Genomic DNA, 12,804 nt, shown 5'->3' on the forward strand with positions numbered 1-12,804 from the left:
GGCAGGCTCCAGCTCCACATGGACTCTCGACTTCCTGGAGATAAATTCACCAGACCTATATTCCCCACCCCTCCTCACCTGAAGGTGTGGCCAGGCAGCCTCTAATGTAGGCTCATCTTCTTCAGGGTCAAACTCTGCTCCTGTGGGATTGGACGATGGTGGGAGCGTCCGGAAGAGGTTCACTGAAAACTGAAGTGAGTGACAGAGTGCATGAATGACATTCTGACACCTCATGATGGTCCTCCACATAGCAAATCCTTCACTGCAGTGCAACACATTGTGATTTGTCACAGCTGTGCCCACACACTGATCCCTTCCTGCAGGCTGTAGGGTTACAGTCTGCACAGGACTTCCTTCCCCAAGTGCCATCTCTGCCGGAGACAAGAGCTTCCACCTCTCCCCACAGCAGGCACTGTCACTACCACCACCTCTACACACACTTCTCTTTCTGGAGGTGGGTAGACAAGGAATGGGTAGGACTGGGGTCACACTCCTCTCTGACAAATCCCTATCCCCTCCTCCTCCCACACTTCCCTATTTCTTTGGCACACAAGCCACACAAACACTGGCTCCATGCCCTACCATGATAACAGCTTCAGGATAGATGGCCTCGGTGACGACATCACGGTTGTGTGTGATGTATTCCACCATCTCATTGAGACCTGCTCGCTTCACCTCCTTGAACTTCAGGTCACTGAGGGGGTCAGAGATGAAGTCAAAAAGAACACAGCACTGCCGCAGCTTCTGGATGAAAAGCTCTTCTCGTTCGTGTGGAGGAGCATCTGTCAGAGAAAGCAGGGACATCTGTCCTTGGAGCCAGGCAGAACATCCTCCTGGTTTCCCCAGGTATCACTGTGGTTTGCTCCCTGTGGTTTCCCCCTCCCCCGTCACATTCCCCTTGAATTGTTGGTGGTGAAGAGGGAGAGGCAGTGTTATCCCTGCAATGGACATGGGACAAAGGAGCCAGAGAGACTGCAGGGCCTCTGAAGCAACTATCCCATGAGTGGATTTCAAACATGGTAGCAGTTTCTAACCTGATAAGCACTGATCTCTTTCCTCCCTGTACAGAGTACACTGAAAAAGGAACTCAACCAGCTCCCATCACAGACCAGTGACAGCCACGTCCTGCACCACAGAGACACAAAGGGAGCTGGGCAGCACACACTGTAGCCTGACACTCCTCCCAGAGAATAGGGCAGAAGAGAGGGGCCAGGGTTGCAGGAGCTGTACATTAACAGATTCTCTTTCTGATACAACTGGAAACTACACACTGCCTTGGCCAATGACACAAACTTAGCAGAATGCTACTGAGCTGCAAGGCAGGTGCTCTTCCTCAAAAGCTTGTCTGTGTCCGTGAGCAACCTCAGCAATGGCTCTGGCACAGTCACTGCTGAAAATGCTTTCTCCTTGCCCACACTCATGTTTAATTGCAACATAATGTACACTAAGTGCTAATACCAAGCTCCCCTAACATGGACAGGTTCAATTCCGCTATCATAATTTGCAATGGAAACACAATGAGGAGAAGGCCTGGTCCTTCCCCAGGAATGGATGGATGTAGGAACCAAGGACAATCTGCACCAAGGTCTCTGCACTTCACCGCCTTCCTGCACAACCTGCTGAAGAATCTGAGGCAATCCTCAGTACATAGAGCATAAGGGTTTAAATAGCTCAAATAGGAAGGTAAGTATGAAGTTTGCATTGAGAATACTCTGATTATTTTAGGCCATCCATCAATTCTCTACCTGCTAACAAGCCGAGCACCTTTCCCAGAACCATCCTTGCTGCCCATAAAACTAGCTGGACACTTGGTTGCTTTGGGAAGAGCCCTTACACCACCACACTCTGCCTGGAGAAACTGCAGCTTGTCATACAGCTCCCACCCCACTGCCTCTTTACCTTTAAGGGCTGGGAGTTTTTGCAGTTCCCGGTTTTTGCTCAGATTGAAACGGGAAGAGCTGTGCCGGCGCTCCTTCTTCACAATCTGGGGTCCCCCTGAGTACTTGATTTTATTCAGCTGGGTTGGGGGGGGAGCGCTGTTACTGGGCCGCTTATTTGAAGTTGGCTGCTGTTGCGGCTGCTGCTGCTGTGGCTGCTGCTGCGGCTGCTGCTGCGGCTGCTGCTGCGGCTGCTGGGCCTGATGGGTGAGAAGAGAGTAAAACAACTCAGAAGCTTTACCTACAAACCTCATAAGGAGAGAACAACAGCATCTTCTTGGAATGAAGAAACTGGGCAGGTTCTTCACTGTTGCACTTGCAGTTGAGTGCATCTCACGTGTTTCTGCCAGCTCTAGAGCTGTTGGTTGCATTTGTTGCATATCTGCAAAGCAAACATCAGTTTTACTCATGTCTGTGAGGTACCACAAAGACACCGGAGCCTCTCAGCACAGTGAGTGCCATGGATATGGAAAGTGAAGTCACATCTTGTAACACGTTACATGCAGCAGCAATAAGAACTTTCTGTGGTCCAAACAGAAATCTCGGCATGCTGCTGTCTCTGATTGCAGCACTATGTACAACACACAACAAGCAAGCTTAGAAACCAGCAATTTGCTTCTTTGTCCTTGTGCAGGGAATCACCTGGGAAAAACAAAGGCAGTATGTAGTACAGAGCAGACATAAGGGCCTTGGAAAGGCAATAGTGAAGACTACTAAAATCATTGCTGCATTTGTGGTCCAGGAGCATCTAATCTACAAACCGCATGGACCATACATACAAACATATGCAATCTTAGGTCCCAGGCTGTGGGCTCTCCCAATGCATCCTGGCTGCTCTCTCCATCTCTGCCTCACTGCTGTCTGGACTTCTGTAGATGGGCTTTTCCCACATCACCCCTTCTAGTCACACGAACTCTCTGCCTGCATTCTCCTCTCCCACTGCACTCTTGTTACACTGCACTAACAGAGGCACTTTCTCATGTTTAGCATGTGACCAGAAACTCAAACCAGTATTTGCTCAGCTCAGCTCTCTTCCAACCTTGCTGAAGCTCTGCTCATTCAAGTCCCAATTGGATCATAATGACTCAATAACTGATCCTTTAATTTCACACTGACCAGACCTATGGAAAACTCAGCACAAAAGAGGGCAACATCCTGCCAGGAAGCAGAGGGATTAGCTGGAGACAGCACCCAGCCTACCCTGGCTGTGCTGCGTGAGCCACCTCCTTCCTGTTGGTACATGAAGCCAAGGAGCTGCAGGATAAATCTGTTTAGGATACAACAAGAATAGCACAATGGATGGGCAGCAGAGGTGAGTGAAATCCTTGGACATCACCCCCTTCTTTCCCCATAATTCCCAGCTGCCACACAGAGCACAGTGGTACAAATGCACACCTCACCAGAACACCAACCAGCAGCGTTTTGAGGGAGTGCAGGAGCTCAGCAGAGCTCTCCATCCTCCCGATGGCCAATCTCTTCCTGTGAGGACCAGCTGAGATGCAGCTACTCTGCACAGTCCTTTCCCTGAACTGGTTTCCAAAGAGGTGCAGCACAGCACAGCAGTGCAAGAGCAAGAGTTACTGCACCTGCAGCATGTGGGAAGGCAGCAGGGTAAGGAACAGGAGAAGCTGTCTACAGGGAGATGGTGCTCTACCGATTGGGATCTATAGAGCAAGTGCAAAGAAAAACAGGGAAAACAGGGCCCAACACAAACCATCATTTTTTTTTGTCAAGTCATTACTTTGAATGAGAAATCAGAAAGATTTTGGTTCTGGTCTGACTCTGTTTGAAGGAAATCCTGAGTGGTTCTGTTTCAACCTCAGCTCCAAGCCAAGGTGGGGGGAGACAACAAGATTTGAACTCTCTACAGTTTACATTTGTTTTGATTCCCTTCACAGAGCAGCGTTGTCCCATGATGAGAGGAGGGAGCCAGATGAGCTTGTGATAAAAACAGCAGTGTCTGCCAAATAAAGCAGGCCCAGACTACAAACTGGAGGCAACTTATACTAAACAGTGGTCTCTGCTCAGTTAAGTCAGGACAAAGCCTTGCTGGCCAGCTTCCAAGACTGAGAAGTTAATTCTGAATACTTGGTATCAAGGCAAGTGAGCCTTGTTGTCCAGATGCCTTTGGGAGTCCTTGGGTCTGCATCATTCTCCTTCCACAGGAAAGAAGGGAAAAATCTGAATGCTGAGCCACCACAGAGAAAAGATGGTACAAAGAGAAACTGGTGGCCTTCCAGGTAACACTGAAGGAAGCAGGACACATGGGCCCTCTGAGCTGATGGGACACGCTTGTGCACTCCTCACCCATCCAGAAACACCACGGGCAAATGCTCAGAGCATGGTGCGTTTACTGCATGTGAACAGGCTGCATCAGGGGGCTGGAAAAGTCCTTGCCACTAGGCTTCAACAGTCTACAGTCTTCAACATCTTGCACGAAGAGAGACAAAACATAGCTTCAGGTTCAGCTGCCAGCTATTTAAGAAACAGTCATGCACATGCAAAAGTCACACAACCAAGACTGCTAGACAAAAACTGATGGCTGGGGAGGTCAGATATACTCATATGCTGCAGTGCCCAGAGAGTTTATGATGGACTGCTTGTACAGGCACTTTCTGGTATCAAGTTGAATCCCTGCTTTCAGAAGGTACTTCCTGTGGCAGGCCTGTTGTCCTGCTGCCTTCAACACCTCCTACCTTGGCCACATGAATCAGAAGAGGCTTATTTTAAGTTTCCTAACACTTTCTTCTCTGAAGTTTCCATCCCTGAAAACACAGCAGACTACTGAACCTGAAAGCTTTTTTCTCCATGCACAGCCTCTTTCCCTGACACCAACACCAGCCAACTGCTCGATGGCTGCAGGCACCCCTCCATCTGAGCAGGCTCAGCCCCCTCCTGACAAGCAGGGCTCACACACCATGGCAAAGCCAATAGCTTGGGGAACACTGTTTGCTGTGGCTGTTACTGCACGTGCTGAAGTGACCAGAGAATAGCACAAAGGTGTTTGACCAAGCACAGAGGGGCAGCCCCACTTTCCCCACTGCAGTGGAGCAGCTCCTTGTGCCAACAGGACAGGCTGGCCCCAAATGAAACCGAGCACACAGGCTCCCTGGCTCCAGAGCACTCCCTCCCCAGTGCTTCCCACCACCTCTCCTCCTTGTTAGGAACTTGCCTGCACAAGTCAATGAGCCCCAGGCCCTGAGCTTGCTCTGTGCCATTCCTCTTCACCCCAGAGAACAGAGATCCTCTTCCCCCAGCCATCCTGAGCTGTGCTAGCTTCTCCTGCACTCCCATACCCGTGCATGACCTCACCTCTGCAGGCACTCCTACTGCAGCTGGGTGCATCGCCACTCGGGAAGCCCTTTCTGCCTCACTGGTCCCTTGAGCATCCCCTGCTTGCTAAGCTTCCCAGCCCAGATCTGCTCTCAGCTCCTCCTCTTCAGATGACTCTTCCCTTCCCATCCCTCAAGTCAGTACCTGCTCTCTTTGTCTGCTGTTACACAGCTACCCTATTAAAATCAGGCTCTCTGCCTCAGAAGTAACATGAATGCACTGTAATGCCTGTCTCTGAATAATGAACTCCAGGTACTGCAGTAACAAGCCCCATGGAGACATGTGCAAAACATGAAAATACAGCAGCTCACTGAAAAGGTGCACCCTCTCCCAGAGCTGCAAATCTCATCAGCAAGGCTCCAAGCTGCCCTTGAGGCTGCAGAGCAGCTCCCCTCTTTACTGCTGCTAATGCCTGCTCCCACTTCCAGGTCATTAACTCTCTTCCCCACCCAGCTGCCTCTCCCAGTCTTTCTGGCCAGGAGGAGTAACTCTTTCTCATCCTCTCATTCAACGCTGCCTTGGTCTCTGACATTATTTCTCTTTTTTCCTTAAACAGCTTACACAGAAATTCTCTGCATTCATATATTCATCATGTTCCAGGGGGACTGAACCAAACCCACCTTTCATTTCCCACTCCCTGCTCTCATGTTTTACTCCACTGTTCCTTGCCTCTTCCTAAGCAAACTGCCCCTCAAAGCCAGGGGTTGGCCAAGCTCTGCTGGCTGTTCACATCAGATGGATGCTCATCTTGGAGTAAAACTAAAAGAGCGCTGCAGTACCCCTGTACTTAAGAGGAAATCCAACACTTGCCTTCCCTTGTGGATGTGCCTGCTTTTCAAGATCAGCTCCACTAAAAGCTCCTTCGCTGCAGAGAGCAAAGCACTTTGCTTAGGGGGTTCTGGACTGACTCCTACCCTCTTCATCTCCCTCCACAGAGATCCCCATAGGAGCTCCTCATCCACTGCATTTGGCCAGATCCATCAAAACAGAGCTGCTCTGCAACAAGCTTTACTCATCCCACCAGCCAGACAAGTTGCCTGCAAAACAAGTCACAACTTTCTGATACCAGGATAAATTAAAGTTGATTCCTGCCCCTGCTCCATGGAGCACAGTGTGAGAGAGGAAAGCACATACTGGAAGAGGGCTGCCCAAATGCTGCTCCCCTGCTGCAAGCCCATTAAGCATCTATTGAGATATGAAGAAAAAGGATAGATCTCTTTAGTGCACCCAATTTTCACCCTAGAACAGGCAGGCAACCAACCAACTGTAACTCCACAGGGGAATTCACAGGGCATGAAACTCTCACAATGGCAGCAAAGGTATCCAGGTTGGGCTCAGCACATCAACCCCACCAGACAATACCACTCCCAGCATTTCACAAGTCAAACCACCTCTTGCTTCTGACACAAGGAAGGAGTTTTGCTCCCAGCACACATTACCTAATTCCTCACACAATGTGAAAGTCAAAATACCTTTCTGTGTTTCCTGAAGAGCAAGAAAATCGCATTCAAACTGGTATACATTTCTTCTTATCAAGCAAAGCGCTCTCTTCCATTCTGCAGCAGAGTACTCCAGAGATAGAAAAGCACCAAAAGGGAACAAACTTCACTGCAGACTCAACAGAGAAAGGAAGAAGAGACCTGTGGAAGTAAACACTGCAGAGGTGTCTCCTTTCTGCTCTGCTCTCTGTTCTTATGATCAAAGGAGACACAGCTTTCCATCTTAAAAGAGGGCTGGATTTTGTCTGGAGTATGAGGAAGTGGCTGGGTATGTTTTGTGTGAGGGAAGTTTAGACACATCACGTCTAAGTTTCTTCTGCACCCAGGCAAACATTACATGCCATTTCAGGTCACAGAAGAAAGCTTGTAGCCTGTGACATTCTTCCCTTCTTACTGCACCACTTGTAACCAGGAGAGCAGTGCCACAGCCCACTGCTGATTTGGAGGGGCACATCAGAGTGACCTGCTTTGTTGGCTACCCATTGCAAGACCCAGGCTTTCCTACATCTTTCCAGAGCTGTGAACTCAGCAAAGAGTGCCACATAAATAAAAGGTAAGTCTGACCCCATAATGCCAATGCAGGAGTTCTCTCACTTCCTTGGAGCCCACAGACAGCTCTCTACCAAGCTGTGGAACACAATAAAATGGACAGAGGCAAAGGCCAGGATGGAGGATCTACAAAACTGCTGCCTGCTCCAAGGCACACAGAGTTACACACTGATTCCTTGCTGGCCACATGGAAGGTTAGGCATGAGCACAAAACTGAGTGGCTCATAAAAGGGTTATCTTCTGAGGCTCTGCAATGCAGATCTGTGCTTTGGAGTAGACTGTAAAATAACATTGACTACAACCGTGCCACTGAACTACACATTTCTTCCTAGTCTTCATTAGCCCTACACGTCTCCCATGCCCAACCCTCCAAATTACAAGCGCAACATGTTCCAGACAAAGAAGCACACAGGCTTCTATGGATGTAGAAGTGGCACAGCTTGTTTGCCAAACTGCAGTATTAAAAAAAAATAAACCACACATACATACATGCTTCCTCAGCCATGCATACAGCATTCTTCTGAGCCAATTCTCAAATTCCACAACCACTGCCTGAGTGCCAGACGAACTCAGGACTACCAGAAAAGTTCCACTGAACACAAATTTGCACTAATTCTAAGGATGGCTTATCATACTATCATATTCTGCTGAGGCCATTCTAATGTATCTACCTTGGCAACATCAAAACTGAGAGTGAGACTGCACATCTGGGAATACAGACTGTGCCTTCTTGTGAGGAAATGCTGCGTTCAGCAACAAGACTGTTATACCAAAGGAGAACCACTTAATCTCTAGCAGTTTATTCTTTCAGGTGCTCCTATCCATTACTTCCTAATCTCACTCCTCCAGAAAACGCCTCAGAAGAACAGATCTTCTCCTATTGCTTCTCACTACTCTCCCACTCTGACATAAAGTGACAACAGAGTTTCTTGCGCTTTGCTCTGACAGGAGCACAGAAGCTGCTCCCATCTGTCAGGCTTCCACCTCGTTGATAATCATGGCTTGTCCCTTTCTGCAGCCAACTTTGCCATGCCCTGCCCACCTCTGTGAGCAGCACTTGCCCTTAGCTTCATGCCAAATGTCTTTTTGCAGGTCTGTAGGGTATGAGACTCATCCAGTCTCATCCATAGTCATTGTTCCCTTTGGGCCAATTTTTCTTCTCTGACTTCTTAAGATCCTGGTGACATGTGTTATCTGGTGGAACAGCTTGAAGTAGCTAAACTGAAAGATTTAAGTCCTCCCCAAAGGTGAGTTGTACATGCACACTGCTGTACCCAATGAGAAAGCCTTACCTCTTCTGAATTCTCTGCCCCACCATCCTTCCCGCTACTGCTGCTGCTGCTGCCAGGCTTTGTGGTGCTTTTGGTAGACTTTGGAGACTCCTGAAAGGATGAGAACACATTCAGAGAAAACTTTACCTTGTTCAGAATTTTAGCATCTCTCTGCAGAGTTCAGGTGTGTGCTGCCACAGACCACTCCTGCAGCACGCCCCGCTCCGGACATCCACTCCCAGCCCATTTTCCCTGAGAAGGGCACCCTGAATGGCTCCCCCGGCAGCTAACGCCCAGGGCGAGCCACGGACCCAAGCCCAGGAGCGATGCTGGCACCTCCCGTCCCGGTCACCGCAGGCTGACCGCGGCGAGGCACCTGCGGGTGACAGGGCCCCGTGCCCACCCAGCCCTTCCCCGGGGCGCGGCCCCATCGGAGATACGCGGTGCCAGGGCATCCACAGCGCCGGCCCGGCCGCCCCGGGCGGCGGCAAAAGCGGATCCGGGCCCTCACCCCGCCGGCGGAGGGAGCAGCGGGACCAGGACGCGGGTGCGGCCGTACCTCCCCCACCGGGAGCATCCCCGCGGCCGGCGGAGCGCGCAGGGCGGGCCGGGCCGGGCCGGGCTCGCACGGAGGCACCGCCGGCCTCCCCTCGCACCCTCCCGCCCTCCCCGCCCGCCTCCCCCGGGCCCGCGCGCGCCCCCGTCGCCCTCCTGCGCCACCCGACCCGCCCGCCGCGGGCGCGCGCCCGCGCCCCCGCCCCCTGCCGGCCACAGCCCCGCGCGCGCCCCCGCCCGAGGGCTGAGCCGAGGGAAGGCCGCGCCGGGGAGGGGCGGCGGGAGCGAGCCGTCGGTCGCCGCGCCGCGCGCGGGAGCTCCCCCGGCGCCACCGCCGCCCCCAGGGCCGCACCTTCTCCTTCTTCAGCTTGTAGGGCATGGTGAGCGCCGGCCCCCAACCGCTCCGCGCCCGCCGCCGCCGCCGCCGCCGCCTGCGCCCGGGCCCGGCCGCAGCGCCCCGCTCCCATTGGGCCAGGCGCGCCGGCCTGCCTAGCAACAGCCTCCGCCGCCGCCGCGTGCCGCTGACGCAGGGCGGCCGATTTTTCTGATTGGCCAAAGGGCGCGCGGGCGCCGGGCACGCCCCTGGGGGCGGGGCTGGAGGAGAGCGGCTCTTCCGGGGCAGCGGCCCGGGCGCGGGTTCGGGATCGGCTCCGGCTCCTTCCCGCGGGAGGGGCTCGGGGCGTGCGGGCCTCCTCGGACGCGGCAGGGCCTGCCCACGGCTCTCGGGGCCTCGCTGCGTGCAGGTGGCTCCTGCAGAGCGGGAGGAAGAGTGACTGGGCTCCTTGTCCTGCCCGGGTCTGCTCTGCAGCGCTCGAGGAGGAGGAGCCCCAGCAGCCTGAGCTGTTGGCCCCAGGGTCCGCACCCCACCTCTGCGGGGCGGGTGCTTGTTAGTGCTCCGATACACGGCTTGGGGGAGGCTGCCGCTGGGAATAAGGGGGTCAATGAGCCTGGTGGATCCAAGGGTGAATGGAAATGTGCGTGTGAGCACTGCGAGGCCCAGCACAGGTAGAGCTTTGTGGCTGCTGGAGAAGGCTGTTCCTGGGACATGGGGTCAGGACACTTCCTTGCTTGCATGGGGCAGCCCGACCAGCTCACTGGCAGGTGGTCCTGTGTCCTCACAGTGGGAGGATGACATCCAACAGCCTGCATGTGTCACCTTCAAGCTGGTGGTCAAGGTGAGGCAAAAGCAACCAGCAGGTAGCAAGCTGCCCTTGAGTTCATGGACCTAAGCAGGACCTGCTGGCAAAGGGCCACCTCGTTAGGGCTCATATCTAGAAGGTCTAAGGTCAATCCTTACTGTCATTGTCCTTAAGGTGGTGTCTGCTGGCGTGTTGCCAGAGATGCAAGAGCTCCCATTTACTTTAGCCAAGCCAGTGGTAAGAATCTCGTGGAATGTGACATGGGAGTAGGGAGAGAAGCAGGGGAGTGGGCGGTGTCAAAAGTGCTTCAGCAGGAGCGCAGTCTTTTCAGTCATTGGGTTAACTAACTTGGCATGGCACGTGGGGAAAAAAATTCCCTAAGAGTGTTGTGAAAGATCAGTGCTTATTGTGAGCATGCTTATCATCTTCATTGACCTGACAGCCATTGGCACTCCACAGGATCCCCAGCAGCAGAGCAAGGTCCTGGTTTCTGTTGTCCTTCCTCTGTATCATGCACAAGTGACCCTGGCCACAGCACCAGCACAACCATCTGGGTGCTTGTGAGCAGGGAACTGTGCCAGTGTGAGCAAGTAAAAGCCACTTGCTTGAAGAGTTCGTAGCTATCGCCATTCCCTGTCATAAGCTGTCACATGGAATTCTGGATTGGCTTTCCTTGGTCCTGGAGGAGCTCAGCTTCACCAAACTTGATTTTGGCCCCTGACTTTGTCCCAGTGTCAAGTGACTGGTGTTAGGGCCTAACTTCTGTCTAACACTGTGTGCCACAAGGTGGCCACCAAGGTCATCTCCGAAAGGAAGGCACTGGAGGAAAACCTCGGGAAATTCCTGCCCCACTGGATGCAGGCAGGGTGAGAAGGTGGAATTGTCAGGGGGCAGCAAGAGGAGCCCCTGAGCATTATGAAGTTCCACAGGGCAAGGGGGGCACCTGAGGGTCCCCAGGGCATCAGGGGCTATGGGGGAAGCGGGAGCACCCTTTGGGGAGCTCCCTTTCGGGGAGCTTCACGGGCAGCAGTGCTGCTGGATGGCTCAATGGGGCAGGGGCTTTTTTAGGTTCAAAGGAGCAAGGAGTGCTTGGAGGAGTCCTGGGCATTGGGAACACTGTGAGGCGAGGGGCAGGGAGCTTTTGGGAGCTTCAGGAGGATGGCAGCCGTGGTGGGCACTTTGTGGGGGACGGACAAGGGTTGGGGGAGCAGCGGTGGGCAAAGGGGCTGCGGGTGCAAGGCAGAGGGGAGCCAGCGGGGGGCAGGGCTGTCCCATGCCAAGCCCCTGCGTCCACGGATCCCGAAGGGCTCATCCCGCTGAACCAAGGCATGGAGACAGCTTTTATCTCCTCCGGCCCCCTCGGGGAGCATCCCAGAGCAGGTGCCTGGGGAATCATGTTCCCCAGCCCAGGTAGTGAAGGACTTCCTGGAAGCCTCTCTTTGCCTCCACTGCACCCTTATCTAATCTCTCTCCACACCAGTGCTTGCCAGTCCAAGCTCTTCTACCCGCCCTGGCCCCTCATCTACTCACAGCCCTTTCCTTGACTCCTGATCTTCCCTGCCCCACATCTTCCATCTGCCCCTGCCTGCTCACAGCACATGCTGCCCTCTTCTCTGCGGAGGCTTAAACCTGGAAAACATTTTCCTGGATAGTGAGGGAAACGTGAAGATCTCATCTCCAGATTTTCCAGGAGGTTGTTACTGCAGGATGTCAGTGGGGAGTCCCTCGGGATCTCCCCACATCAGGGGCCGCCCACCAAGGCAGCACTGAGCCAGAGCTTCTGCCAATCCTATGCTTACGCATGTACTGAGATCCTGCGGGAGAAGCCCTGGGACCTCTTCCTGGCAAATGCATGGAGTCCTGAGGTCATCTCATGCACCCTGCTCTGGGGCTACAAGCCTTGTTATGCCACCAGCCTGCAGCACCTCCTGTGCCAGACGCAGCAGTCCTGTCTTGCCCCAAAGGCAGCCCCTGCCCCAGGACTGCAAGGTGGGGGGCTGGGAGCAGCTTGGGGTGGGGGGGCATGTGGATTCTCCTGCCTTCAGGAAGGATGCATTCAGCATGGAAGGATAGCTCCACGGTCCTTTCCATCTGAATTTTCCGTAATTTTCTCAACTAGGAGGAGACAGTTGGGTAAGCAGATGAAGAAGCCCATGGTGCTGAGGAGCAGAAAGCTGTCCTCCTAGCAGGCCTCTGCATTTCCAGAGGCTGCCTTTATCAGCAACTTGCAGTGTTTGCTCTGCCTCAATTCACCTCTCCTTGGCTTTCCTTCCCCCTTCAAGTACCATCTCAAAGGAGATGGCTCTGCCCCTTTTCTATTTCTCTGCTGCTTTGAATATCCTTGTGCTCTCCAGAGACTTTTTTCACAGTGGTTTCCTAACCAGAACTTTCTCCCAGTCTTTCCAGGTCCCTTCAGTATCTCTTGCTCCAGATTCTGTCTTTTGGGGAGATTTGTTTGAGCTCATCCACAGCCATGCACAGCTCTCATTCCTTCTCTTGAAAATGTTACTTAGGATCAGTG

At 53.2% G+C, this 12,804-nt stretch overlaps 1 protein-coding gene across 3 annotated transcripts in view; it reads right to left on the bottom strand.

Moving 5' to 3' along the window:
* Window positions 1–9,601, bottom strand: part of PPP2R5D (protein phosphatase 2 regulatory subunit B'delta) — a 27,612-nt gene extending 18,011 nt beyond the window's left edge. The window contains exons 1-5 of one of the 3 annotated variants that reach the window (XM_032104233.1): window positions 9,497–9,601; window positions 8,611–8,700; window positions 1,900–2,137; window positions 583–782; window positions 79–189 (exon numbers count right to left, since the gene is read on the bottom strand). In XM_032104233.1, coding sequence (XP_031960124.1) covers window positions 79–189; window positions 583–782; window positions 1,900–2,137; window positions 8,611–8,700; window positions 9,497–9,523 — 666 coding nt within the window. In that variant the 5' untranslated portion in view covers window positions 9,524–9,601. Of the gene's footprint in view, window positions 1–78; window positions 190–582; window positions 783–1,899; window positions 2,138–8,610; window positions 8,701–9,100; window positions 9,211–9,496 lie in introns of those variants that run through there. The other 2 variants (XM_032104231.1, XM_032104234.1) reach the window with 2 other exon arrangements.
* Between the last annotated feature and the right edge of the window lie 3,203 nt (window positions 9,602–12,804).

This window comes from Corvus moneduloides, chromosome 3 (genome assembly GCF_009650955.1).
Source record: "Corvus moneduloides isolate bCorMon1 chromosome 3, bCorMon1.pri, whole genome shotgun sequence".
Classification (NCBI taxonomy): Eukaryota; Metazoa; Chordata; class Aves; order Passeriformes; family Corvidae; genus Corvus; species Corvus moneduloides.